Source organism: Nyctereutes procyonoides, unplaced genomic scaffold (genome assembly GCF_905146905.1).
Source record: "Nyctereutes procyonoides isolate TBG_1078 unplaced genomic scaffold, NYPRO_anot_genome, whole genome shotgun sequence".
NCBI classification, from domain to species: domain Eukaryota; kingdom Metazoa; phylum Chordata; class Mammalia; order Carnivora; family Canidae; genus Nyctereutes; species Nyctereutes procyonoides.
The window spans coordinates 27,111,235-27,137,492 of NW_026575020.1; the positions used below are offsets into that span (position 1 = coordinate 27,111,235).

At 41.5% G+C, this 26,258-nt stretch overlaps 1 protein-coding gene across 1 annotated transcript in view; it reads left to right on the plus strand.

Moving 5' to 3' along the window:
• Window positions 1-26,258, plus strand: part of VPS53 (VPS53 subunit of GARP complex) — a 142,860-nt gene that overhangs the window by 97,027 nt on the left and 19,575 nt on the right. Inside the window, exons 16-19 of the mRNA XM_055322439.1 lie at window positions 2,835-2,917; window positions 3,836-3,914; window positions 18,835-18,983; window positions 24,259-24,328. Of these exons, the coding sequence (XP_055178414.1) occupies window positions 2,835-2,917; window positions 3,836-3,914; window positions 18,835-18,983; window positions 24,259-24,328 (381 nt within the window). The remainder of the gene's footprint in view (window positions 1-2,834; window positions 2,918-3,835; window positions 3,915-18,834; window positions 18,984-24,258; window positions 24,329-26,258) is intronic.

Consider the following 26,258-nt stretch of genomic DNA (forward strand, 5'->3'; position numbering starts at 1 on the left):
AACTGTTTTGCATGTATACCAAACAGAAAGACATACACATATGTAATATGGTATTTTAAAAGTAAAATTAAAGATAAATTATAAATTAATTAAATTTATATTAAAATTATTAATTAAATACATTAAGTAAATAAATAGTTTAAAAAATTAAAAATAGGGATACCTGGGTGGCTCAGTCAGTTAAGCATCTGCCTTCAGCTCAGGTCATGATCCCAGGATACTGGGATCAAGCCCCACATTGTTGGGCCCTCTGCTTCTGCTCTCTCACTCTTGCTGTCTCTCAAATAAATAAATAAATAAAATCTTAAAAAATTAAAAATTAAAGTAAAATAACCATGGTACCAAAGGGGGGAAAAATAAAAATGATGACTCTTAATCCTATCACCATCAAATAATCATATTAGCAATTTTAAAGTATTTTCTTTCAGTCCTTTTACACGTAGTTTTGTATGCTATAATCTTTTTTTTAATAAATTAATTTTTATTGGTGTTCAATTTACCAACATACAGAATAACACCCAGTGCTCATCCCGTCAAGTGTCCCCTCCGTGCCCGTCACCCATTCACCCCCACCCCCCACCCTCTTCCCCTTCCACCACCCCTAGTTCATTTCCCAGAGTTAGAAGTCTTTATGTTCTGTCTCCCTTTCTGATATCTCCCACACATTTCTTCTCCCTTCCCTTATATTCCCCTTCACTATTATTCATATTCCCCAAATGAATGAGAACATACACTGTTTGTCCTTCTCCGATTGACTTACTTCACTCAGCATAATACCCTCCAGTTCCATCCACGTTGAAGCAAATGGTGGGTATTTGTCATTTCTGATGGCTGAGTAATATTCCATTGTTGTATGCTATAATCTTAATTCATTCCTGTATCCCTTTGTTGTTTTTATTAACATCACAGCACTAGCATTTCCCCTGTTATATCTTTATTGCCAATGTTGTTATAGTTATATTTCATAAAGTGATAATACCATAAATTATTTCATAGTATCCTTCATAATTGTTTATGCTGTCTCGGGTTTTTGCTTCTCGAAGTAATCCTACAAAGAACATCTAATATGTTTTGCATTATTTTTCTAGAACAGATTCTTAAAAATTCTGGAAGTACTAGTAGATCAAAGACCATTTTGATGACTCATGATAGATGTAGTCAATTTTTTTGTTATTTTGTGGAGATTATTTTTACAGATTATGAAAGTCAGTACATTCTTAGCACCTATATTGTGAACTCTAAATACCATTTTTCCCTAAAAGAAACCAGAGCTTCCTGGAGAAATTAGTAATTCCTGGTCTGGGACAGGAAATCTACAAGATGAGTCTGGAGCATCATGTCATACAAGAAGCAAGAAAAATATCAAAGACTGTAACAGTCATTTCAAAAGGATTTGGGAGCCATAATGGGCTTATTTGTACAAAAGGATGTGTCCAAGTTCTAACTCCCAGTAACCTGTAAATGTGACTTCAGAAAGAGGGTCTTTGAAGCTGTAATTAAGTTAGGATCTCAAGAAAAGATTATCTTGCATTTAGGGTGAACCGTAAATCCAATGACTGGCTGGCATCCTTAGAAAGGAAAGGGAGGGCAGCCCTGGTGGCGCAGCGGTTTAGCGCCGCTTGCAGCCCGGGGCGTGATCCTGGAGACTCTGGATCGAGTCCCACGTCAGGCTCCCTGAGTGGAGCCTGCTTCTCCCTCTGCCTGTGTCTCTGCGCCTCTCTCTCTCTGTCTGTCTCTATAAATAAATAAATAAATCTCTTAACTCTAAAAAAAAAGAAGAAAGGAAAGGGAGAGCTAACAGACACAGGGAAGAAGACCACATGATAGAGGCAGAGATTGGACCTGATTGGAGTAATGTGTCTACCAACCAAGGAACACCAAGGATTGCCAGCAACCAGAAGGTAGAAGAGAGGCATAGAATAGTTTTCCCTCAGAACTTCCAAAGGAACCAACCATGCCAACACCTTGATTTTGGACTTCTGGCCTCTGTAACTGTGAGAGAATAAATTTGTTTTGTGCCACCACGTTTGTAGTAACTCTTTGAGGCAGCTGGGAGCATAGCCAGTGTTTCTCTCCCTGGCTGTAGGCTGATGAAGGCAGACGTTGTTTCTTTTGTTTACATCGGTATCCTCAACACCCTCACATAGTGGGTGGCCTATAGCAGCACTTGGTGAATACTTGAACTGCTTTTACTGCCACTTAACCACCATAGGTTTCCAGTGCTGGTGAGTGAGCCTGCAGTTCATAGAGCAGGGAGGATCCTGAAAACTGGGGTCTTTTTAGAATTAATGAAATGATCAGTGTGTCATAAGAAACAAGTACAACTAGCCCAGTGCTGCAGGGCAGAGGCTTTGGAGGAAGTTTGACTCCTCAGCCTACCATATACTGTTTTAGGGAGATCACACCTCCATTTTTTCTTCTCCTCTTCCTCATCCTCTTCCTTCTTCTACTCCTTCTTTTTCATTTTATTTATTTGAGAGATAGAGCAAGCATGAACAGCAGGGAGGGCCAGAGGGAGAGGGAGAAAGCAGACACCCCGCTGAGCAGGGAGCCCGGTGCAGGGCTCAATCCCAGGACCCTGGGATCATGACCTGAGCCAAAAACAGATGCTTAACCGACTGAGCCACCCAGGCGCCCCCCCACCATTTTCTCTTCTGTAAAATGAAGATAATAATAGAATCTTCCTCATAGGGCTGTGAGAATTAAATGAGTCATTACGTGAAAAGTACTTGAAATTGAACCTGAATCATCAAACTCAGGAGATGTTAAGTATTCTTATTATGATACTCCTTTGGATAATTGTTAAGCATGTTTTTCTCTCCTTTTTTTAATAGCTAGAAGAAAAACTCAAGGAAAAAGTTGATGTAAGTCTGATTGAACGAATCAATCTGACTGGAGAAATGGATACATTTAGCACGTATGTACCTTGCACATATTTGCTTAAGGCCTGCCCTTTACCCCTCAAAAAGCAGAGTGTCTCAGCCTGTTGGCTTGAGGCTACTAAGGAACCTAAGAGGTTTCCAGGGCCTCCTGTCAAATCAGAATTACTCTCCAGTAGCCAGTAAGAAGCAGCATCAGAAGCTAGTGCAGCTGCCTCCCATTTGGCCTGCTCAGATGCAGTCATTTTAGCTTACAGGGCCTTTATTGTTGCTCTTTCTAGAACAACAAAAGAGAAGAAATCCTTCCTTGACCATCCCTGTAGGAAGGTCAAATCCAAGGCCTTCTGTCTGCCCCACCGCTACCCCGTATCCACAGAGGGCCAACCCCACCCTCAGTGTCTTAGAATGAAAATGTGAGCAGCTTGATTTTAGCCAGGTGGGAGAGGGTAGTTGGAGTGGAGAGTGTCTGTCCAAAAAGTTCAAACTGTAAAGGCTTCTCAAAATAGTTCCTTCACTAGTGTTGCCTTGCAGTTTTTGGTTGTGGTCAGCAAATGAGATTGGGGTAGGTCATAACGAGGAAGAATCAAGATTTTCTTCTTAGGTCATTTCTTCTCCTTTCCTCAATTTTTTTTTTCAAGTTCTGATTTAAACATTTTGAACAAACAGGTGCTTTTGGAGTAAGAAGTGAAGAGGGATTCTGGGGGAGACTAGCCATGGAATTCCTTGACCTGACTCAGTGAAGATACATCCAAATAAGACAGGACATGCAGCAAGAACAAAGAGCCAAAATACTTATCATTGCCATTCATTCCCTTTTGAAATCAAACTTGAGTTTTTCTGATGAAATGATGAATCTAATTTTGATCCAGGTGCCTAAAAGATTTGGCAGGGGCTGTGTTAGTCATTCAAAAAGTTACTTCTTTAAAGTTATGACCAGTAATTTGTTTGATTTGCAGTGTCATCTCGAGCAGCATCCAGTTATTGGTTCAAGATCTGGATGCTGCCTGCGATCCTGCCCTTACTGCCATGAGCAAGGTAAGGTTTGGAAAGTGCCACTTCTTAGACCTCCAAGAGTGACCCGAGGGATCCCTGGGTGGTGCAGCGGTTTGGCGCCTGCCTTTGGCCCAGGGCACGATCCTGGAGACGCGGGATCGAATCCCACGTCGGGCTCCCGGTGCATGGAGCCTGCTTCTCCCTCTGCCTGTGTCTCTGCCTCTCTCTCTCTCTCTCTCTCTCTCTCTCTCTCTCTCTCTCTCTCTGTGACTATCATAAATAAATAATTTAAAAAAAAAAAAAAGAGTGACCCGAAGTGGTTTCTGTCAGCCCTTGCCTGGAGCATCTTCAGGCTCTTCACTGCTTCAAGTGTCAGCTAAGAGCAGATCATATATCTTGTCCCTTAGGTGAACTGCTTGTCCTCTGGGGATGAGACAGGGAGTAGGTGTGTTTGGTAAGTCAATAGGACATGTCTTTGTTCAACATCTGACACGTGCTAAAAACCTTAATGTAGTCACACTAGAATGAGTGTTTTTGTTGCTGCTTACAGCAGTAACTCATGACTCGTTCTGAGCTCCTGTATCAGTACAGTATTATTTAATCAGGTTGTGGACCTTGGTTTTCTAATGTGGTGGCACATCAGTCAACCCTGGGTCCTCAGTCCCCTCCTGGAGTACGTGCTGCCTTGTGTTACTATTTGGCTTTTATGTGCCCGTATCTTTTCTTCCTAAAAGAATGTAAATTCTCAAAGTACCTGGACCATATAGGATATAGAAGACTCTTGTTTCTTGATTAGTTAAGTTGGAAATACGCAGTTCTTTATTGATTTTTTTATTTTATTATTTTTTAAAGATTTAATTTATTTATTCATGAGAGACACACACAGAGAGAGGCAGAGACACAGGCAGAGGAAGAAGCAGGCTCCACACAGGGAGCCCAACACGGGACCTGATCCTGGGTCTCTAGGATCATGCCCTGGGCTGAAGGTGGCGCTAAACCACGGAGCCACCTGGATTGCCCTCTTTATTGATTTTTAATCTAAATGATATGAAGCTGTCCACTCTAGAATTTCTAGAGCAGGGCTCAGCAAACTACAGCTTGTAGTCCAAGTCTTACCCTTTGCCTGTTTTTGTACATAAGGTTTTATGGGAACACAGCCATGCTTATTCAATGTATATGCTTTCTAAGGGTACTTTTGTGTTACAATGGCAGAATTAACTAATTAACAAGAAATTAAGTAATGAGACCATATGGCTCAAAAAGCCTTAAATATTTACTGTCTGGCCCTTTATAGTAGATGTTTGCCAGTGCTTGTTCTCAAGTTATCAGACTCTTGTAGCATTCTTACAAACTCTGGAGAAAGAACTTCTTTGGAGCATACTGGCCAGTAGCACAGTACAGTGGAAAAATCACTGGCTTTGGAGTCAAACCTAACTCTCCTCATTCCTTTGTGGGTGTTGAGCACATAACCTCTCTGCGCCCAAGTTAACTCCTAGGTATGTGCAATGTGCCTCTCTGCCTCCCACTGTTACAAGGACAGAGCACGAAGAGAGTGGCCTGAGGACAACTAGTGTTGGTGCTCTTTCCCTCTTATCAGGAGGAGTGGCCATGTCACAAGGTTGTGTAAGCACACATTTGGTCTGAATTTGGTTTCGTAGTAGATTGTAAATATTTAACGAAAATAGGATACAAACCAAAACTTAAGCTGCAGAGTTTTATGAAGCTAAGTGGGGAGTCCTGAATAGCTGATGTCACAGTGTCTATTCAAAAGGCTGATCCTTCCACCTGTATTTCCAGGATTCTTGGTGTTTATGAGTAGAACATATGCAGGCAAATTGAGGCTAACCCTTTTTCTTAAAGGAACAGGCTCTGAAGATTCATTCTGTGGGCTCTGATTATCCCTTCACTGCTGGTGAGCATTCACTATATCCTGCATGTGATCTGTTCCAGCTGCCATCTCTCCTGAACTGCCACACACTTTAGATTGGAATGCAGCTGGTGAAAGAATTTTTACATTTACCAAAGGAAGAGTGGATTTTTTTCCCAGTGAAATAACAGTTGTAGGGGGTTTAACACTCCAGGTGTTGCTTTTATGAACTGTCAGTTCATTAGTGGATTTCCCTCACACTCCCCCCGCCTCCACCCATTTCTCCTCCAGACTCACACCAGCAAATATTAACAGAGACCATACCTCCAGAATCTTTTGTTTATATCATAGGAAAACCACAGACTAGGGAACGCAGCAGCTGGGAGACTATTACTCTTTGTCTGAGTCTTTGGAGTTTTAGTGAAATGAAATCCATGTGATGAAAATGACCAGATATAAACAAGCCAAGTGGTCACAAATTGATTCAACATATACTCTGTTATTTGTGCCTGCATCCTGTTTTGTATAGTTTCTTTTAAGGTTTTTTTAAAACTTTGGTTTTGTGATAATGCTTATTTTTGTCTCTGGTTCCATCATTTTTGCCTTTGGTTGGACAGTTCAATTCGGACTCTACCCAGCATGGTACTGGGAGTTGCAAAGTCGGGAAAGACCATGGACCTTACCCCAGGGTGCTTAGATTCCACATAGTGTAGGGTAAGAGATGTGTGAGATGAGAGGAATGCTCAAAACAGCAATATAAATTATGGGGGAAAGTACAAAATATGCCCTCTTTAAAAGAGGAGGGTTCGTATCTCTTCATGCCAGGTGAGGAAGCAAAGAAGCCTTTTTAAGAAGTGGCATTTGAAATAGACCATGACGGATGGTGAAGTTTTGAACAAATTTGTGATCAGAAGGGTGTTCCAAACAGGGTGACAATCTGAGCAAAGATTTATAAAGTTAGGAAAGCTCAGAACTTTGCCAAAATTGCGAGTCTCTTTCCCAGAGTACTCGGTACTTGCGCTCACATAGTCAAGATTAAAAACAGGAAATGGGCTGCCCTGGAGGAGTTTATAATCTGTAGGGAGAAAACTTTGAATGATTGATTCTGTAAATAAGTGGATTTTATAAATAGTGAGAAAATGAGTGTTGGGCCTGCCCACTTGGAGTGGAATTGTTAGATGATTCTGAGTTGAAGATAGGAGGCTTCTCTGACAAAATGAGTTGAGCTAAGCAATTCAGTTTTGTCATTCTCCTAGGAAGAGGCCCTATTCTCACTTGAAGGCACCCCATGACCCCATCCTTGGGAAGCATGCAGGGCTTTCATTATCTGTCCCACTTTCATTATCTGTCCCATTATATATGCCACTCCTGCACATATACCTATATTCTAGCCTCTGAGCCATTTCTTTTTTTTTTTAAGATTTTATTTATTTATTCATGAGAGTCACACACAAAGAGAGAGAGAGGCAGAGACACAGGCAGAGGGAGAAGCGGGCTGCATGCAGGAAGCCCAATGTGTGACTCGATCCTGGGACCCCAGGATCATGCCCTGGGCCGAAGGCAGACGCTCAACCGCTGAGCCACCCAGGTGTTCCATCTTTGAGCCACTTCTACTTCCCTGGATGCGTTACTGGGGGGGGGGGGGGGCGTGTTCCATCCCTTTTCTCTTTCTGTTCTTTCTGCCTGGAATTCTCTTCCCACTATTGTCTGCCCAATGAGCACACCTTTTAAGATATAGCTCATATCTGTCCCCTTTTTAAATATTAAGGTATGATTCACATACCACAAAATTCACCCTTTTAAAGCATATAATTCGGTGGGTTTTAGTACGTTCCCAAGACTATGCAGCCACTACCCGTAGTTCCAGAACATCTTCATCACACCAAAAAATGAAACCTCCTACTCATTAGCACTCACTTCTCCTTTCCCTAACAATCACTAATCTACTTTCTTTATGGATTTGCCTATTCTGGACAGTTCACATAAATGGAATCATACAATATGTGGCCATTTGTGACTGGCTTTCTTCACTTTGCTTAATGTTTTCAGTGTTCATCCTTGCAATATCTTGTATCAGTACTTCCTCCCTTTTTCTGGCTGAATAATATTCTATTGTGTGAATATACCACATTTTGTTTATTTGTTCATCAGTTGATGACATTTGGGTTATGTCCACTTTTTAACTATTATGAATAATGCTATGGATATTCATGTACGAGTTTTTGTATGAATATGTTTTTAATTCTCACATATATGCCTAGGAGTGGAACTGCTATATTGTGTGGGTAGCTCTATGCTTAACATTTTGAGGAATTGCTAAACTGTTTTCCATGAGTACCTACACCATTTTACATTGCCACTAGCAATGTACAAGGGTTCCAATTTTTCCATACCTTTACCAATGCCTTTTTTTTATAGGCATTCTACCTTACTATGGTTTTAGTTTGTATTTGTTTCTTTGATGACTCAGACATTAGCATCTTTTCATGTGCTTATTGGCCATTTGTGTATCTTCTTTGAAGAAATATCAATTGAAATTCTTTGCCCATTTTTAAATTGGGTTATCCTTTTGTTGAGTTGTAAAAGTCCTTTTATAGTCTGAATACTAGACCCCTTATCAGATATATGATTTGCAAATATTTTCTCCCTTTTTGTGGGTTGTCTTTTCACTTTTTTTTTTAAGATTTTATTTATTTATGCATGAGAGACAGACAGAGAGAGAGAGAGACCGGCAGAGACACAGGCAGAGGGAGAAGCAGGCTTCATGCAGGGAACCTGACATGGGACTCAATCCCGGGTCTCCAGGATCACACCCTGGGATGAAGGCAGACGCTAAACCACTGAGCCACCCAGGCTGCCCTGTCTTTTCACTTTCATAATTATGTCCTTTGAAACACTAAAGTTTTAGTTTAGTTGAAGTCCAGTTTTTATATTTTTTCTTCTGGTGCTGTGCTTTTAGTGTGATATCTAAGAAACCATTGCCTAATCCAGAATTACAGACTTACACCTGTATTTTCTTCTAAGCTTTTTATAGTTTTAACTCTTACATTTGGACCTTCAATCCATTTCAAGTTAATTTTTGTACGTGGTGTAAGGTAAGGATTCAACTTCATTCCTTTGCATGTAGATATACAGTTATCCCAGTACCATTTGTTGAAAAGATTATTCTTTACCCAATGGACAGTCTTGACACTCTTGCCAAAAATCTGTTGACCATTGATATATAAGTTTATTTCTGGACTTTCAGTTATATTCTGTTGTCTTTATGCAGTACCACACTGTTTTGATTATTGTAGCTTTATAGCAAGCTTTAAAATCAGGATGTATGAATCTTCCCAAGTTTGTTCTTTTTCAAGATTGTTTTGGCTATTTTGATCTCTTGCAAGTGTGCCTGGGTGGCTCAGTCGGTTAAGCATCCAACTCTTGATTTTGGCTCAGGTCATGATCTCAGGGTTATGAGATCAAGCACCATGCTGGATGTAGAGCCTGCTTAAGATTCTCTCTCTCCCTCTCCCTCTGTTCCTCCCACCCACCTCCCTCAATGATAATAATAATAATAAATTGATTTCTTGCAGTGTCCCCATTTTTTGTCTCATCCACAATATCCTTCTCCCTAAAAGACACCACAGTACCTAGATTATCTTTTTGTTATACAATTCTTTCTATATCTGTCTCTTCTATTAAGCTTTAAACAGTTTGAGGGCTGTGTCTTACTCACTTTTGGATATCCATAGCATAGCTTAATATTCACTGAATATTCATAATATTCACTGAATGATTTTGAAGGTAAAGAGAGCAGGAAGAAGAAAGAACTAAAGTTTGTAGACCCCATTTGATGAGAGAATGGTGACAAAGTGAGATATAGATGACCCCACTGAACAGATTTAGCTGGATGGAGCTGGTAGACATAGAGTATGTTTATAGGAAATGGCAGGATCATAGACTCTGAAATCTTTGGGTATGTACCAGTGCTGTTGAAGATATGATGTTCCTTGATAGTACTCAATAACAAGGCTTCTTACTTTAACAAGTAACATCCTGGAGCTGATAGAAGGAACGTCAGAAATAGGAAATACCCACATCTAGCTGTTAGCTCCCAAAGTGTAGGCAAGAGACCTGCTGCTGGAAGAAGGGAGGAAAACACAGAGTGGCAAAGTTTGATAGAAAATACACAGGAACAGCCTTAAATAAGCCAGGCCCTTATGGAGGAAGTAAAAGATGGTAAGAGTTTAATGGTCTCTCTGAAACTATAATTTTGAGATTACAGTAATGTGGGACGCCTGAGTGGCTCAGCAGTTGAGTGTCTGTCTGCCTTTGGCTCAGGGCATGGTCCTGGGGTCCTGGGATCGAGTCCTGCTTTGGGCTCCCCACAGGGAGCCTGCTTCTCCCTCTGCCTATGTCTCTGCCTCTCTCTTTGTATCTCACATGAATAAATAAAATCTTTAAAACAACAAAAAAGAGGGACACCTGGGTGGCTCAGCAGTTAAGCATCTGCCTTTGGCTCAGGATATAATCCTGGAGTCCCAGGATTGAGTCCCACAGCAGGCTTCCTGCATGGAGCCTGCTTCTCCCTCTGCCTGTGTCTGTGCCCCCTCTCTCTCTCTCTCTCTCTCTCTCTCTCTCTCTCTATATATATATATATATATATATATATATATATATATATATATATCTTTCATGAATAAATAAATAAAATCTTAAAGAGATTACAGTAATGTGGATAAGTTATGTCAGAATTACCTTTCAGACCACTTTCCCCCCCTATACTGCATTATTTTCTTAGATGAGCTCTATGATATGACAGTAAGTTATTATTTATGGAGCACTTAACCAGGAATCAGCACCCAAATGCAGTATCTTATTCAACTCTGATCATAAATTTATAAGGTACTTGAATTTATTTCCTTCTGCCTTTCACAGATAAGGGAACTGAAACTCAGAGAAGTTAAGTCACTTATCCCAAATCTCTTAGATAGCATGTGGGAGAGCCAGGATTCAAATTCAGGTCTGTTTATGCAGGAACATACTACACCATACATACCAAGTAAGAGTAAGTCCTTTTGGCAGATGTGGAAATGAGGCAAAATTAGCTTAAGTAACTTGCCTAAAAGTGGTGGGTGGGTCCCTAAATCATTGTGTGCCCAGTATTGCTGAGTTCATGTAAATATTCATGCTTGGTTAATTATGAGCTCTTCAAGCATTCACAAGCATCCTGTTTGATATTTGTCTTCAGCTTTCAGCTTTTCTTTATCTGATACCATGACTTTCCTATAGGGGAGAAAAAAGGCTGAACAACCAACCCAGATATTCCAGTCTGCTTTGCATATTTCTCCCTGAAAAGTCATTCAGGTGTGTTTGTTTTCTTTTTAATTATATGCCCAAAGCCATATATAGCCTTATAACACTGAAGCCAGAAATAAAACCAAGTCCTGATTCTTGAAAAAGCAGTTGTTTGGAATGCTTTAGTGGAAATATGAAGAGTTCTGTCTTTTTTTTTTTTCTTTAAGATTTTATTTATTTATTCATGAGAGACAGAGAGAGAGAGGCAGAGACACAGGCAGAGGGAGAAGCAGGCTCCACACAGGGAACCCGATGTGGGACTCGATCCCGGAGCTCCGGGATCACACCCTGAGCCAAAGGCAGACACTCAACCACTGAGCCACCCGGGCATCCCAAGTTCTGTCTTTTAAATGTGAATTCTATAAATTCTTAGGAACCGGGATCCCTGAGTGGCGCAGCGGTTTGGCGCCTGCCTTTGGCTCAGGGCGCGATCCTGGAGACCCGGGATCGAATCCCATATCGGGCTCCCGGTGCATGGAGCCTGCTTCTCCCTCTGCCTGTGTCTCTGCCTCTCTCTCTCTGTGTGTGACTATCATAAATAAATAAATTAAAAAAAAAAAAAAAAAAAAAAAAAGAAAATCCTTTAAAAAAAAAAAAAAAAAAAAAAAAAAAAATTCTTAGGAACCACCCATTGTAATTAGGCTTTATAAGTAGGATTTTTTAAAAATCCTATGCCTTCCTTAAAAAGAGACCATTGGTCCCATGATACCCTCCTCACTACATCCTTTATTCTAGGGGTATTCACATCACTGGGTCAAAAGAATCTCTCTGTCCAAAATCAAACACACGGGATCCCTGGGTGGCGCAGCGGTTTGGCGCCTGCCTTTGGCCCAGGGCGCGATCCTGGAGACCCAGGATCGAATCCCACATCGGGCTCCCGGTGCATGGAGCCTGCTTCTCCCTCTGCCTATGTCTCTGCCTCTCTCTCTCTGTGACTATCATAAATAAATAAAAAAAAAAAAAAACCAAAATCAAACACACTTAGTTTTTTGCCCATTAATGGTAGTTTTAGGGGAAAAGAAAGAAAAAAAAAACTAAACAAATTAAATTTTCTTACAGTCTGGCATGTAATTTCTATTAGGTTTCAAGATTGTGAACATGTACTAATTTAGGAGGCTGCATTCCTATCCCCCAAAGACATTTGAAATAGCTAGAACAGTCTTCAAATCTGTTCTCATTTTCCTCAGTCATTAAAATGTAGATCTATTTCAGGGGGCCCACAAAACTCCATGGTTAAGAAATCTCACATTCATTACCACTTACAATCAAAGCACATCTTTCTTTTTTTATAAAAGAGATTTCTTTTTCATTATGTCCAAAGCAAATCCCCTTCATTTTTAAAAATACAGATTTTGGGAGGTGCCTGGGTGAAAACAATTTGAAAATTTCTGCCAAAAATCTTAGCATTTTACATAGCATTTGATCTCTACAATTCAAGGAAATTAATTAGATGTTAATAATTATGAATGTTTAGAAAATACACACATGCACCATATACACCCCCACACACACATACACACATGAGGTTGTCCTTTACCAGACCATTTTTAAATGAAAATAATTATCAAAAGTGAGTTGATTACATATATTTTAAGGGAAGAAGTACATTAGAATACTTAAAATGAAATCTGGAGTCTGCTAGTCCAGAGTTCTAACACTATCTGTTCAACCTGCTAAGTGTGTGACTTGGCTAAGTTACCTAACCTCTCTGATCCTCGGTTTTCTTGGTTATAAAATTGGGATGTTAATATCTATAATCTGGACAGTTACTGAAAGATGACATATGGAGTACTCTTAACATAGTGCTTATCAGGTATTCATTCCATGGTAAATGTTAACTGTTGTTATGGTTTTAACAAATACTCTGTACTGGGATCCCTGGGTGGCGCAGTGGTTTGGCGCCTGCCTTTGGCTCAGGGCGCGATCCTGGAGACCCAGGATCGAATCCCACGTCGGGCTCCCAGTGCATGGAGCCTGTGTCTCTGTCTCTCTCTCTCTCTCTCTCTCTCTCTCTCTCTCTCTCACTATCGTAAATAAATAATAAAAAAAAAAATTAAAAAAAAAAAAAACAAATACTCTGTACTATGGAATATATGCAATCACTAAAATTACTGTAGCTCTGAATTAAATGTCATAGAAAACTATTAAAACCTACTAAATGAGAAAAAAATTATAAGTACATAAAGTATGAACTTATATTTTAAAAATACATGCATAAAAAGACTGAAATAAATCTATTAATTGGATTATGAGTGATTTAAATTTTCTTTTTAAAAAAATTCTATTTTTGTTTTTATTTTATTTTAAATATTTTATTTACTTATTCATGAGAGACACACACAGAGAGAGGCAGAGACATAGGCAGAGAGAGAAGCAGGCTCCATGCAGGGAGCCCGATTTGGGATTCGATCCTGGGACACCAGGATCACACCCTGAACAGAAGGCAGGCGCTAAACCACTGAGCCACCCAGGGATCGCCATCAAGTTGCTTTTAAGAAAGGGTATAAAGGCACTTGGGTGGCTCAGTCAGTTAAGCATCTGACTCTTGGTTTCAGCTCAGGCCATGATCTTCCTTTTGGGAGATTGAGCCCTGCATGGGGCTCCCCGTTCAGCAGCGAATCTACTTCCTCTCTGCCCCTCAGCTCACCCTCTTTCTTAAAATAAATAAATAAATCTTAAAAAAAGAAAAGGTTGTATAAATTCACCTTCCCATTGGTGTAGCAGTGAGTAGGAAAAATATACATATTTATCTTCTTAAAGCCATTCTTATTCCACTGTCTATTCTGGATCTTCTTGATTTTCCCCTTGTAGTCAAGGAACATGGATCTTTGTCCTCTTCACTGCCATCACCACTACCATATGACTGCATACTACAGCCTCATACATAGATTTTGCTTACTTCAATTCTGGAAGCTGATTTCAAGTTCTTGTAAGATGGTAACATTTTTGAAAAGCAACATGGTAAAACGGAAAGAACATGGTGGACTTTGGAGTTAGACATACCAATTTCTTTTTTTTTTTAAGATTTATTTATGTATTCATAGAGACACAGACTGAGAGAGGCAGAGACACAGGCAGAGGGAGAAGCAGGCTCCACGCAGGGAGCCTGATGTGGGACTTGATCCTGGATCCTGGGATCACGACCTGAGCCAAAGGCAGGCGCCCAACCACTGAGCCACCCAGGCATCCCAACATACCAATTTCTAAATCTCAGCCCTGCTAACTTAGACAAATCACTTATTATCCTCAAGTCTGTTTTATCTATAGAGCAGGAGTAATGTTACCTTCTTTACTGTATTATTGTAGGCAGTAAGTTCATGTGAAAATGTCAGCTACATGATGCTTGGTACATAGTAGATGCTCAAAAAATGTTCCTTCTCCCTTTTTATTTCTTACACAGTGCTTGGTCCAGTGCTATACACACACGAGATACCTATAAATATAGCAAACGCCTGTTATAGGAGTAAAAGTAGCCCAGACAAGCGTTAGAGTGCATGTGTGTTGCTTGGGCAAAGGCCATTTTTTGGGCCCAGTGGCCCAGCAGCCTAAATCACAACACTGGACTCTGATTGCCCAAAATATTCCCAGAATCCACAAGTCTCAGTCTGTGTTCTATATCTCTCTGGCTCCGTGATCAAAATGAATAGGTGAGGGGTACCTGGGTGCTCATTTGTGAGGCATCTGCCTTTTTTTGTTTTTGTTTTAAGATTTTATTTATTTATTCATGCGAGACAGAGAGAGAAGCAAAGACATAGAGGGAGAAGCAGGCTCCTCTCAGGGAGACCCATGTGGGACTCGATTCCAGGACACCAGGATCACAACCTGAGCTGAAGACAGACACTCAACCACTGAGCAACCTGGTGTCCCAAGGCATCTGCCTTTGGCTTGGGTTGTAATCCCAGGATCCTGGGATCAAGCCCTGCATCAGGCTCCCCACTTGGCAGAGAGTCTGCTTCTCATTCTTCCTCTGTCCCTCCTCCTGTTAATGCCTTCTCTCTCTCATTCACTCTGTATCTCAAATAAATAAATAAAATATTTTTTAAATTGAATAGGTGGGAATTTGATTTTGAGGAACAGTAGTTTCTCAGGAGGCCTCTCTCCAAGCTTCATATAGCAACAGATAAAAACAAGTTTCAAAGTAAGCTCATTGTAGAAACCTGTTCTCTGATTGGTGGATTGGTCAAAATTCTCTGCTACAGCGGGCTCTCTCTAGGAAGTGATTATCTCCCCAGGCTTCCCTGTAAAGTATTAATATCAATCACACATGCTGTCCTCAGGTGGCAGAAATCATGGTTGTGCCCCTGACCCCAGTCTCTCTATATAGCTAAGTGTGATCATTTCCTTGTGTGCAGTTTCAGTGAATCCTATATCTTAGTTACAGCTTTTGTAAACTGTTTTTCTTGTGTATATAGTAGCAGTAGTATGCAACCCTACCTAAATAAAAAGCACAAAAGGAAAAACTTTTAAGTATGGAGGGGTAAATTTTAAATGTCAGATCCAACCTGGAAAAGTTGGAATTTTTATTTTATTCCTACTGATGGCTTTTCAGGATATTTGTTTCTTTAGTGCAAGCTACCTTTTGTTGCCTTTTTTGTTTTTGTTTTGTTTTTGTTGTTTTTTTATTAAATTAATTTTTATTGGTGTTCAATTTACCAACATACAGAATAACACCCAGTACTCATCCCGTCAAGTGTCCCCCTCAGTGCCCGTCACCCATTCACCCCCACCCCCCCGCCCTTGTTGCCTTTTTTGAAAGAGAACTTTGATCACTATGTGTTTCATTAGCTTCTCCCTGAGAAACACGGCTTACCTTGCATAAGGCCCAGTAAATGTTTTTGTTCTCTCTCTCTTTTTTTTTTTAAACAACCACCTAAGGAAACAGCCTGATGTTACAGTGCTTAGGCTTTAGACAGAATTGGTTTGTCTCCACTCTCTCATTTACCAAACAAGTTACCTTGCCTTTGGGCAAATTACCTAACCTTGTTGAGCTTTTTTACGTTCCTCATCTATAAGATTGCTGTGAGAACCAAATGAGCTCATGTATGAATAGTAAATGAGACAATGGATGCAAAGTGCTGGGCAAAGGGACCTGAATATGGTGGGTCCTAATGTCAGTGTCTTGAGTCATTCAGGTTACAGCTCAGACCTTAAGTCATCTAGGATAGGTGATGGCAAGCATCAGCCCACTTGAGGCAGTGACTGCTCAGAATCACTACTAATTACATTTTGCAGAATTTCCTTTTTTTAAATAGTGAAACCAGTATCAATTTTCATTGTTCTCCAGTACTTTACATTGTTTTCTTACGTCATTTAAGCTGATTTAAATTTAAAATCACAAATCCACTTTACTTTTGCTAATACTAATACACTTGACCACTGGATGTGCTAATGTATTAAAGCACATCATATCTTTTCACATATATTCCAAATGTGGGTATGTACTGATGTGGCCAGTGGTGATTAAGAGGGGTTGGCTCATCAGCAGGAACTTGGAAGTCCAGCGACGCAAGCTCCATCTTGCCTCAGAGTTGATTTGTAACCAATGACAAGGCATATCACCACCTCCCTTTATGGTTGTCTTCTGTTAGATAATTATTTATTAATTTTTTTGAGATGTTGAAATATAATATGCTGCCAATAGGGAAACAATAGTCATTACTGTGGAAGAGCCTTATGGCAGTTGGAGGAAGGGGCATCAAGCTCCCTTCCCAGATGACTGTGTCTACCCAGGGCATTCTGTGCCAGGTGTTGCTATGGAGCTGGGGAAAAGAAGATGAAGTACAGACATTAACAGCATCTATCAACTTTGGCCTCACCCTGTGAGCTCATTTAAGATCACCCAGGATGCTCACTGTTTGAATGGGTCGAATGTCTAAAAATCAGATAGAAAAAGAAGCCTTTTGAATAAGATAAAAAGATAATGAGAACATTACATATAACTGAAGCATTAGAATATAAAGTCAATTCATACAGAATTTTCTACTGTTTCTCCATTGTTTGTTTCTGATTTCCCCCAGTAAAAACTTAGAGACTGGGCAGCCTGGGTGGCTCAGCAGTTTCGCGCCGCCTTCAGCCCAGGGCCTAATCCTGGAGACCCAGGATCGAGTCCCACATCAGGCTCCCTGTGTGGAGCCTGCTTCTCCCGCTGCCTGTGTCTCTGCCTCTCTTTCTCTCTCTCTCTCTCTCTCTCTCTCTCTCTCTCTCTCTCTCTCATGAATAAATAAATAAAATCTTAAAAAATAAAAAAACTTCGAGACTTTTTCTATGTGGTACTTTGCTATGAAACCTTGCATAAGACTTAATATCTCTGGACATTGGTTTTCTTATCTCTAAAATGAAGATGGAAGTCCCTTCCTGCTTTTTTATATGCTTACACATACCTACAGCTTTCAAAAGTATTACTGCTGATTTGAAGAAACATTAGGGCAAAACATAGAGTCACTCAAGCTTCCCAGGAGCTGGGGAGTCATCCATGTATGATATGATTCTTTTAAACAAGTTCCTTCAGTACTGAATTTTTCCTTTCCCCAAGAGCTCCATAAAAAATAGTGTTTTCTTGCCAGAGACATCAAGGCCTCAGAACTACTGCCCTCCTTCTATGAACATATTATATGGTTTGTGTTTGGCTTGGGATCTTTTTAACAGACAACCCAGCGCTCCATTCTGAGAGGCTGACTCAGCAGATGTCTTCCAGCACATTCCTGCTCTTTTCAGCATTAAAGTGCCCGTTTGCTGGCAGCTTTGGGGCAGGCTGGGAGCCCACACTGCCTCTCTTCTGTGTGTATCCAAGGCGGGAGAGGCCCTGCAGCATTGCTTCTTTCCCTGATTTGCCATAGACATTTCCTAGAGCCCTTCTCCTAATTCGCAGATGGTCAGAGCTTGAGGCAAGCAGGTCTCTCATTTGTTCATGGCCTGGTTAAGGACCACTCAGGTCCTCTTAATGGTGCTGGTCTGCCCCATGCCTGCCACCCATAGTCCCTGCCCTGTTCCTCATGCCCTCTGATCTGCACCCCTTAGAATTCAATTCCGAGATCTTCTTTCCTTTTCCTTGATTGAAACCCCAATAGAATCTCAAAGGTTTTAGGAGCAAGGTTTGAATCCTTTATTATGGAAAATTTCAATTTTGTGCAAAAGCAGAGAAAACAGTATAATAACTTCATGGACCCATCACCCAGCTTCACTAATCTTCTCTCATCTACTCTTCCAAACTCTGGATTGTTTTGAAGCAAGTCTCACACTGATGTCTAGTTCCCTTTTTTCAAAATCCTCCCCTCCTTACAATTTACTTGAGAGAAAGACCTAAGTAACTCTCATCCAGGTTTCATTTCATTTAGCCCAACCACCTCCAATCTCCCAAGCTACCAACCTGCTCACAAGTGAATGCCCCTCTCGTGTCCTCCCATGGCCCCTCTCTGATGGAACAGCTTCAGGACAGTCCAGTTCACTTGCCTGGTGAGAGTTCCTCTATAGGATGGCCACTTAGATGGGAAGGGAAGGCTATTTCAAGCATGAGGGGGACAGATTAGAGAAAGTACTGAAGTCACACCTCACTGGCCAGGATAAGATGGGCTTACTTGTTTTTATCCATGCCTAGCCACGACAGACTGGGTAAGACACACTACCCAAGATAAAATGGCAGCTGTGATAGCAAGCTCTAGCTTCATTGCCACCCCACCTGCCTCTTCCCCGGAAATGGGTCAGACTGTCCTCCTGTGAAAGATCTAAAGGCTTGTCCTCCCTGTCTCCTATTTTCAGATGCAGTGGCAGAATGTGGAACACGTTGGTGACCAGAGCCCTTATGTCACCTCTGTCATTCTTCACATTAAGCAGAATGTCCCTATCATCCGTGACAACCTAGCTTCCACACGGAAATACTTCACTCAATTCTGCATTAAGTTTGCAAAGTAAGTCCTAGAACATTCATTATTCTTTTTTTTCTTTTTTTTCTTTTTTTTCTTTTTTTTCTTTTTTTAGTAGGCTCCATGCTGGGCTTTGAACTCAAGACCCTGAGATCAAGAGTTGGACCTTTGACAAGCTGAGCCACCGGGTACCCCTAGAACATTCTCATCACTGGATTATTTTTTTTTAAGATTTTATTTATTCATTCATGAGAGACACACACAGAGAGAGGCAGAGACATAGGCAGAGGGAGAAGCAGGCTCCATGCAGGGAGCCCAAAGTGGGACTCAATCCCGGGTCTCCAGGACCACGCCCTGGGCTGAAGGCAGGCGCTAAAGAGCCATCCAGGGATTCCCTCACTGGGTTATTTTGAATGCCATACTTACCACCAGCATGTTCCCAATCCAGATGTCCCACCATCTAGCTGGGGCTTATTCTGATCCTATAGCCATCTAATTTTCTTGTACCCCAAAGAAGAAGAATAAAACTAAATTCACTACTTAAAGTCACAGACAACAGTAAAAGCAATACAGTCAACCACATGAAGACAAACTCAGAAATGAATTGGGGAAACTATGTGGACATAACAGTGTCCCTGCTTCCCCACAGGTTTAGATAATTAAAATTATTGTTTAGTGATTTCATGTATATATTTTGTCTCTTCAACTAGATGATAAGCTTTTTTAGGGTAGGAACCCTCAGTTCTATTTCTTTTAAGCATTCTCTTCCTCCTTCCCCATAGTACTTATTACTGAGGCTGCCAGAATTTATCTGCTTCTGGATATCCTTGAGTCCAGGGAAGGTACTAGAAACAGGGAAGAGCAAGTGAGAGGGTTCCATTGCCAAAGGCAATGAAGTGAACACTTGTGCTGCGTGTCTTCCTGCCATGTCCTCATGTGTGGCCATTACTGGTCTGAAGTTTGGAAGTGGGGAAATGGTTTGGTCCTTTGCCAGTCAGCATCTGGCTGTAGCCCTGTTTCCTCTGAGACCAGGCAATGTAGAAGGCCAATGCCTCCTCTGACCAGCAAGCAAACAAGCATTTTGGCACATGTCTCAAGGAAGGGCTTCAGGAAGGTCAGCCTATTCCAAGCTACTGTATTTAGGTTGTCCTCATCCAAGTCCCAAGGGGGGATTTAGGGCTCCAGGCTTCTGTCTTCTCCAAATCTTTCCTGTTTTGTATTCAATTAAGGCTTTCTCTCTCCCTCACAAATAAATCCCTAAGGAACAACAATTATGGAGGGGTTTGTGGCATAAGCTTCAGTTTCCAGTTTGTCAAGAAAGGATCAAGTGGACTCTCTAGGGAGGCATTAATGTTTGCAATATGGCAGATGAACCAGGAATTGACATTCCCTTCACTCTCTGAGTGCTCATCAGTGTGTGTTAACAGTGTGTGTTAAAAGCATTGCTGATAAATCACGTTGTGACACTCCCATACCTTTGGTAAAAACAGTATCTTTGTAAAATTTTATTGTGGCCAGAAATCTCCAGTGTGGTTGCACAAAGGTCCAACTGAGCTCATATTAAAGTGAGTAAAGGGTCCATTTGCTTAGCTAGCCCCAGCATCAGCCTCACATTCTCTCAGAGCCCTTTAATTTTTTTACTATGCTCATATTGGGTGAGCTAGGAATAGGATGCCCATCTCTCACATCTGGAAAAGTTTACCTCTGATAGAAAAAGTGGTTTTCTGATTTAATCCATGGTACCCTCTCATCCTTGTAAAATCCCAGCCAAGAGTAGAAACCTCAGAGGTAGTGCTGTGGGAAGATCCATCCCCAGCAAGAGTAATAGTTGCTACCATCCCACAGGCTGGAGAAGCCCTGGGCAGTTACCTATCAGTTACCCATCATATTGCCGGGAATTCTCTCCTCCCGTCTACCCCCAGCCTGTGACATGTTTCTGGTCCCTATATTTTCCTCACCCCGCTCTTGCAGACTAGCCCATAGAGCCAGTTTAAGGGTACAACCAAAGCCTACTTGAGATAGAAGTGACTTAGGTTATAAACTCCATGTACTATTGCAATTAGTCATGAATTCAATCTCACATTACCTGTTTGGCCTGGCTCTGGTTTAGAGCCCTGAAGAATCCCTTCTACATGGTCCCTGTTCTCCTTGATCAGCAAGCATCCCCCTAGATCTGATCTCTGGAGTTTTATGTTTCTTTCCCTTTAACTTCCTTTCTTATCTCACCAATGCAAAGCCATGGATGTTTCCTTTTGCCTCCATCTGGTCTCTGAAGCACAACAGTATTTCCTATTTTGACATCAAGATCACCCTTGATTAAAACTACTATTTGAGGGCAGCCCACGTGGCTCAGCAGTTTAGCGCCTGCCTTCGGCCCAGGGCGTGATCCTGGAGTCCCAGGATCGAGTCCCACATTGGGCTCCCTGCATGGAGCCTGCTTGTGTCTCTGCCTCTCTCTCTCTCTCTCTCTCTCTCTCTCTCCCCCCTCTCAATAAATAAATAGATAAAAAAATAAATAAATAAAATCTTAAAAAAACAACTACTATTTGAGGGATGCCTGGGTGGCTCAGTTGATTGAGTGTCTGACTCTTGGTTGCAGTCAGGTCATGATCTCAAAGTTATGGGAGTCTAGTTGGACTCTGCACTCAGTGGGGAGTCCACTTGAGATTCTCTCTCTCTGGCTCCCTCTGCCCCTCTCCACGTCTCAAATGAATAAATAAATATTTTAAAACAAACCCTGCTATTTGAACCATAAGCAGCCTCCCTCATCTACTAAGCTGATTCTCTTCCATTCAGTAATGGGGATAATAAGACAAATCTCTTAATAGTGGTTTTGAAGATAAAAATGAAAAGTCACGTATAAACTTCCTGGTAAAGTGCTGGTACCAAGCTGACATTCAAAAAGTGGCAACTGCTACCATTTTAGTTTGTTACTCTTTATTCTTTATTCAACATGCAGCCATTTGAACACCTGCTATGTTCCAGACACAGAATTAAATGCTTTGGCTTACTAGATATGGTCCCTGTTCTCATTTGCCTTAAAATCAGGTAAAGGGAAATAAACACACAAGCAAATAGGTACAGAAAAGAAGTTACATGCTAGGCTGGAGGTCGACTCTATGTAGAGTATAGTAGAGGTGACTGAGGAAAGGCTTCATAAGGAGAGAGGTCCTTGAGCGGGGTGCAAGAGATGTGTGTCTACTGATCCACAAGGCCATAATGAAGGGCATTCTGCACACAGGGAGCAGTGTAAGCAAAGGCATAGAGGTGTTACGTAGCTGGCAGAATCAAGCATAGGGTGCCACAGCTTAGCATGCTAAGGCTAAGGATGGAAAATAAGACAATCAAGGAAGGCCTTGTCTGCAGCCATTACAAGAATTTTAAATCAGGGAAGGTCTTGAGCATATTTGCATCTGCAATAAATACCTTTGGCAGCTGATAGTTAGAAAAGAGGAGGCTGAAGACAGTAAGACCAGTTAGGAAACAATTGAAGCAGCTGTGGTAGGCTTGATCAGGAGATGGGGTAAGGGAGTTCAGGGGAAGGGCTGAGAACTGATTGGATGTTGGGGTGGAAGGCCAAGGGAGCAGTCTCGGCAAACTCCTGGTTTCTGGCTTGGATGACTGGATAGACGAGATCGGGTCCACTGAGCCTGCATTCTAGGGTGGGGCTGAGTCCTGGATATACTAGAGCTGAGGTGCCAGTGCTATTCCAGTGAGGTGTCTGAGGTGTCTGGTCCTTCTTTGAGTATTTGAGCAGGCACGAATGTGTAGAGGGATTGGAGAAAGTGAAGTCATGGCCCTGAGAGCAGCTTTTGAAGAGTGGGAGAGGAGGGTGCTAGCCAGCCTTTTTATCTTGACTTCCAGATCCTGTTTTATTATCCTTCCTTCCTTGTTCATGGACCCTATGCTCTCCTGGTCAGTCCACTCTGGGCCTAGCCCTGATTATAGGCATTTCTCTCCCACACCTTCCATTCTGCACCTGTACAACTCAGCTTTCCCTATTCAGGCCCTGCAGTTTTTTCTAAAAAGCCCTCCTGGTCTATTAAAATTATTCTCCTGGAGTGCCTGGGTGGCTCAGTTGGTTAAGTATCTGCTGTTGGCTTGGGTCATGATCCCAGGGTCCTGGGATGTAGCCCCAAGTTGGGCTTCCTGCTTAGTATGGAGTCTGCTTCTCTTTCTGCTTCTCCCCTCCATTCATACTCACTCTTTCAAGTGAATAAATAAAATCTTTTTAAAATAAAAAAGTAAAAATATAAAATTATTCTCCCTTTTTCAAATTTGCTTGCCTTTTATCCTCAGTAAATTTTTCAGAGATCATGTATTTTTTTCCCCCTTGTTCTGACAGTTACTGCCTCAGTAATTAGTTTCTATCTTTGCGTTTAACATCCTCTAGCTATCTCACTGTCATATCTATTAGGGTGTTTTCAGCTGTTAGTAATAGAAGCCCTTACTTAAACTCACTTAAACATAAGATTAAGTTTGTATCTTGTATAACCAGAAGGTCCCAGGTAGGACACAACCATCTTTTGGTTGATTCAGTGGTTCAGCAATGTCATTAAGGACCCACGTTCCTTACTCTACCCTGCTCTCCTTGAGGCTGACTTCATCCTTAGTATGGTGGTAAAATGTCAGCTCTAGATGCTCTATCCAAACATAAGAATATCCTGAAGAAGGAGAGAAAGTCTTCCCCGCCACTCAGTGAAGTCCATTCCTTCAATCTGATTGGCTGGCTTAGATCATGTCCCCACCTCAGGACCCACAATAGTCAACAAGAAATGCCATGTTCTGACTGGCTGAGGCTAATTAGAATTTACGTCTGCAGTTTAGTAGAGAACAACTTTTCCCCAGCATCCAAAAACCACATATACCTAAATAAAACCAAAGTTTTGGCTGCAAAGAAAGAAAACAATGGATGCTGGGAGGCCACAGTAGTGTCTACCTCCATTTCTCAGCTTTCTTATAGAAAGAAGTGCAGCCTCAAAAAAGTTTCTGCAGTTCTTTACCAAAGAGAGAATAAGCCTGGGTGCCTGGGTGGCTCACTCAGTCAGTTAAGTGTCTGACTCTTGATTTCAACTCAGGTAATGATCTCATGGTCCTGAGATTGAGTCCCATGTTGTGCTCTGCCCTCAGCATAGAGTTGGCTTGTCCCTATCCCTCTGCTCCTTTCCCCGTTGTACATGCTATCTCTATAAATAAATAAATAAATAAATAGATAGATAGATAGATAGATAGATAGATAAATAGATAAATAGATAAATAAATAAATAAAATCTTTAAAGAGAGAGAATAAGCCTAATTTGCCTTCTTTTTTTATCCACAGCTCCTTCATTCCCAAGTTCATCACCCACCTCTTCAAGTGCAAGCCAATTAGCATGGTGGGAGCAGAACAGGTGAGGTAAATTGGTACAGGGCCTTTTTCTTACAGCTTTTGTCATAAGTCATACACAAACCTTTCCAGTAGGGATTTACTCTGGAGAAATAAAATTGCTGATTTCCCCTGTCTGGGGACAGGAGGATGACCTGGCAGCTTAATTCATCCACTTATTTAAAACATTATTGTTGCACCTGCTAAGTAACCCAGGCATTCCGCTGGGTGCAGGTTGTACCACAGTGAACAAGACAGAAAAGATCTCTTCTTCGTGGTGCTCACATCCAAGTAAGAAGAGAAGGTAAGATGTGAGTTAACAAATGAGAAGATAGTTTTGGTTTGTTTGTTTTTAAGATTGTATTTATTTATTCATGAGAGACACAGAGAGAGAGAGAGAGAGAGAGAGAGGCAGAGACATAGGCAGAGAGAGAAGCAGGCTCCATGCAGGGAGCTGGATGTGGGACTCAATCCCAGGTCTCCAGGATCACATGTTTGGCCAAAGGCAGACACCTAACCGCTGTGCCACCCAGGCATCCTGAGAAGATTTAACTTATGTTAAAAGTATAAAGCTAGGGGATCCCTGGGTGGCACAGCGGTTTGGCGCCTGCCTTTGGCCCAGGGCGCGATCCTGGAGACCGGGATCGAATCCCACGTCGGGCTCCTGGTGCATGGAGCCTGCTTCTCCCTCTGCCTGTGTCTCTGCCTCTCTCTCTCTCTCTCTCTCTCTCTCACTGTGTGCCTATCATAAAAAAAAAAAAAGTATAAAGCTAGGATCTGTGAGAGAATATCTTAGGAGCATGTAGGAGAAATAAGTTTAGATTGGTTGCTCTGAGAAGGCTCCTCTGAGAGCTGGCTCTTGAGAAGAACTAGGAGAAAAAAAGCCAGGCAGAGGGAGCAGCAAAGGCTCCTCTGGATTGTTTTGGATTCTATAGTGGCTGGCCAGATAACACGTCAGAGTAGCAAGCAAAGAAAGGCTTATCTTTTTGGTACCGAGAACTGTTCACCTCCTCCCAAGAAGCCTTCCTTGATCAGCCCCACTCCGTTCACTTGAATGCTGTGCTTCAAGATAGCTCCTCACAGGTTGTGTCACCTCAGCACTGATGAGTTGAGTTATATGCTACAGCAGAGTCACCTCTTTTCAACTACCACCTATTCAGACTTTCTGAAATTTGAGCAGCTTGAATTTGGAGAACATTTTAAGCTACTTTAAAAACAAAACAAAACAAAATAGCCCCCAATTCTTGACAAATACCTGTTTAGATACAAGCTATTCATGTACTGATCATAAATGATTCTTCTATATTCATTAAAATAAATCCTCCCTAGACCTGTATGTAGCAACATTTAACCTGTTCCAATTACTTTTTATATTTGAAAGAACTCCCAACCACATTTTAAAGCAAGTTTACATAATACAAGACATTTCCATAAGTCTTGCTCTTCCACCAAATTAGTTGACTTGGCAGAGGCTCCACTCTTTCCCAGCTCAGTAACTTGCCCTCACCCTGGGCCCTCAGCTTTGCTGAGCTGAGTCACACCTCAGGAAGATGGCAAGTGAGCATGTGCCCCAGGGCATCATGGATCTCTCGCGAAGTATCAAAGCTGGACATGTAATAGCTGTGAATATCAGGAATCTCTTGAATCTGATACATGCACACTGTCTTACAGGCTTTTTGTAAGGCTCTCACCTTCCTAGCTTATGAAAAAGCAGTATGGTGTGAGCATGAAGATCCTGGGGTCCAGGTTCATGAAGGTCTGCCACTGAATTCTACCTCTGCAACATAACAACTGTTTGTCCTTTGACAAACCTCCCAGCACATTAGTTTCCTCATCTATAAAATGGGAATAATCATGGTACCACCTTACAGAGTAGTCGTGAGGATTAAACAAGATAGTGCACGTAAAGTGCTGGATGCAACATCTGGCACATACTAAGCCCTCAACAAATGCCA